Source organism: Trachymyrmex septentrionalis, unplaced genomic scaffold (genome assembly GCF_001594115.1).
Source record: "Trachymyrmex septentrionalis isolate Tsep2-gDNA-1 unplaced genomic scaffold, Tsep1.0 scaffold97, whole genome shotgun sequence".
Taxonomy (NCBI): Eukaryota; Metazoa; Arthropoda; class Insecta; order Hymenoptera; family Formicidae; genus Trachymyrmex; species Trachymyrmex septentrionalis.
The window spans coordinates 1,325,408-1,327,982 of record NW_017306160.1 but is presented as its reverse complement, the minus strand read 5'-3'; the positions used below and the strand labels follow the sequence as shown (position 1 = coordinate 1,327,982).

The window sequence follows — 2,575 nt, the reverse complement described above, 5'->3', positions numbered from 1 at the left end:
TAATTATAATTATAATTATAAAATATATTGATAAATGTAAATTGAATTTTGAATAATTTTGTTTCTGTAAAATAAATCTCTGTCTTTTATTCTTGAAAATTGCGATCGTAGGTTTTTTAATCTTTTAAGAATATTGTAAATTATATATATGTACAGCCTGCATATTATTTTTTATTTTCTAAGCTTGAAAAAAAGCTTCTTCTTATATAAGATAGTAACTAGATGGAGATCTTTGCAGGTATGAATAATGAACAAAGTACTATGTTTGCGTAGTGTCACGATAATGAGAAGTATAAGTGGGTGGTGAGACACTCAAAGCGTGAAGTGTTTCCTTTTGGATTATCAGCCCTAGAGAGTCAACTGAGCTGTGAAAGATAATGGAAGTTCTGCCTGTTTTAGATATTCGTTTGCAAAGCATTTTTGTCTTCGATACTAAATTCGCGCGACATATGCAATTTTCTCAGCAATACTTGCAAAAATATTCTTACAAAGAAGTTTTTCCTCATTAAAATAGAAAAGAGAAATATTATAAAGAGATAAAAACATATTCAAATGAAATAATCTTTTTCTTGATCATCTTTCTAGAAAGAAGAAATATCATTTTACTGTTAACATATTATAATTAAATGTTGTACCATAAATTATTTATAATAATATAATACATAGAGTAAACAGCAATTAGTTATTACTTTAGTATTTACTATAGATAAAAGAACATATTATAAAAAGATGCTTTCATGGACGCTTAAAGTTGACGAAGCTGCGACGTTACATCTGACAAGTGATGACGTGGATAGGAGCTACAGACAGCACACGAAGAACATCATCCCCTTTAGAAGGGTTGCAGACAGACAAACCCTCAAAGCTCCCTTTTCCCCACTCGTCGTTCCATCGCCATAGCAACCCCTTGCATTCAGCAGCTAGGTTAACCAACCGATCTACCCCTCGATCGTGCCGTCTCGCTTCTCCAGCTTCGCTGGAATATCTTTGCGCGGAACACAGTTTCCATTCTCTTTTCCACGCATTTTAATTCAGACCGCAGCGCGAGTCTTAAGAATTCAATAGTAAATTGGTACGAAAGTTCCATCAAATGTTCTACAATAAGGTCAAAATACTTTTTCTTTGGCGTTTCTAGAAAATCTTCTATAATCGTTCGACAAATTGTTGTCGATCGGTATTTAAGTTTCTCAAAATTGTCAAGTAGAAATTGCAGAAAATTGTGAATGTTCAGTGAAAGTACCTCGAGAGATTTCAGTAATGGACGCATCACTCGAGTCAAACGATTCAAACGAATTTATAAATAAATAGCAGCTTTAAGATCTATAACAAGGCCTTAGAAAATAATTTTATTCAATAATGTATTAGTCGATATCTTTCAAAAGTATATATTGCGTACAATAAAAGATTAATTTTTACTTGTGTAATTAAACATTTCATTATATCCCCTGCTGAAGGTAGTAAAAAAAGTCTTGTTTCCTGAAAGGTTTTACTATCCGTTCTTGAGCTCTAGATGGCTCAAGAACATTAAAATCCGCACACAATTGAGTTATTTCTTCGACAAGAAAGGAAGCACAATTTCTAGAAAAAAAAAACTTCCCCAATGTAATAAAGTATAGTATTAACTCATTGTAGTTGTCGCGGTCCGTAAACTCATCAGACAGTTCAACGGGCCGAATAATCACCTCGGTCGTTCCCGAAATTATTCATATTTTTTTCGTTGTCTCGACTGTGTCAAATTCGATGCATCACGAAGAAGAGAATTCTCTCGCGACTGACGGTTTGGACGATTTAGATTCACGACATCTCGTCCATTTATTGTCAGTAATACGTCATAGCCGAGTCGTTCGGTCTTCTACTAGGAGAAACTTGAATAAAAACCCGATTAAAAATCCGACGAGTCATATAAGTCTTTGTCTTGTGTTGGTAAAAAGAAGTGCCGTTTTCCCTTAGAGAATGAAAATATTTCCGATACTCAGCACGCTCGCGGTTTTAATCGCCGGTCAGGATACGAAAACTGTGGTGTTCCCACCTACTTCCGGAAATGGCTCGTCTTTGGGGATGGAAAGTAAAATCGAGCCGATGCTTCAATCGGATATGACGCGAGCAATCCTTGCGACCCTCGCACCTCCACCGCCGTCGCCGCAGCCGATGTTGCCCTCGGATTACTTTTTCCCCGGTAAAGATTTTTCTATTTTAGTTACTCTAAGAGAAAGAGACGGCGTCGTTTGATCACTTATCCTTTGTGAGCGGCTATAATCAAGCTCAACACGTCGCGCTTCGGTCGTCGCATTAACATCTCAAAGCCGAGAAATCATTTTTGAAATTGAAATGCATCGCTTATACTACTTAAGAGAGAAAAAAAAATGTATTTAAAGCACACAATATTTGTTTGTAATTTTTTAGAAAATGGGACTTATTTAAAAAAAAGCAAATGTTATATGATACTTATTGTTAGTAGTACGAAAAATTATGTAATTAATCATTCGAATAATTAAATAGTATATATTTAAGCACAAAATAGCACAAATATGCTTTGGTTAAAAACTAAATAATTATACACACACACATATATATT

General features: G+C 34.6%; 1 protein-coding gene across 1 annotated transcript in view; it reads left to right on the top strand.

Annotated features, from left to right (window-relative positions):
- The first annotated feature begins 1,953 nt into the window (after positions 1 to 1,953).
- The window catches only part of LOC108756222, a 2,211-nt gene continuing 1,589 nt past the window's right edge, over positions 1,954 to 2,575 (top strand). The window contains exon 1 of the mRNA XM_018499846.1: positions 1,954 to 2,176. Coding sequence (XP_018355348.1) covers positions 1,954 to 2,176 — 223 coding nt within the window. The remainder of the gene's footprint in view (positions 2,177 to 2,575) is intronic.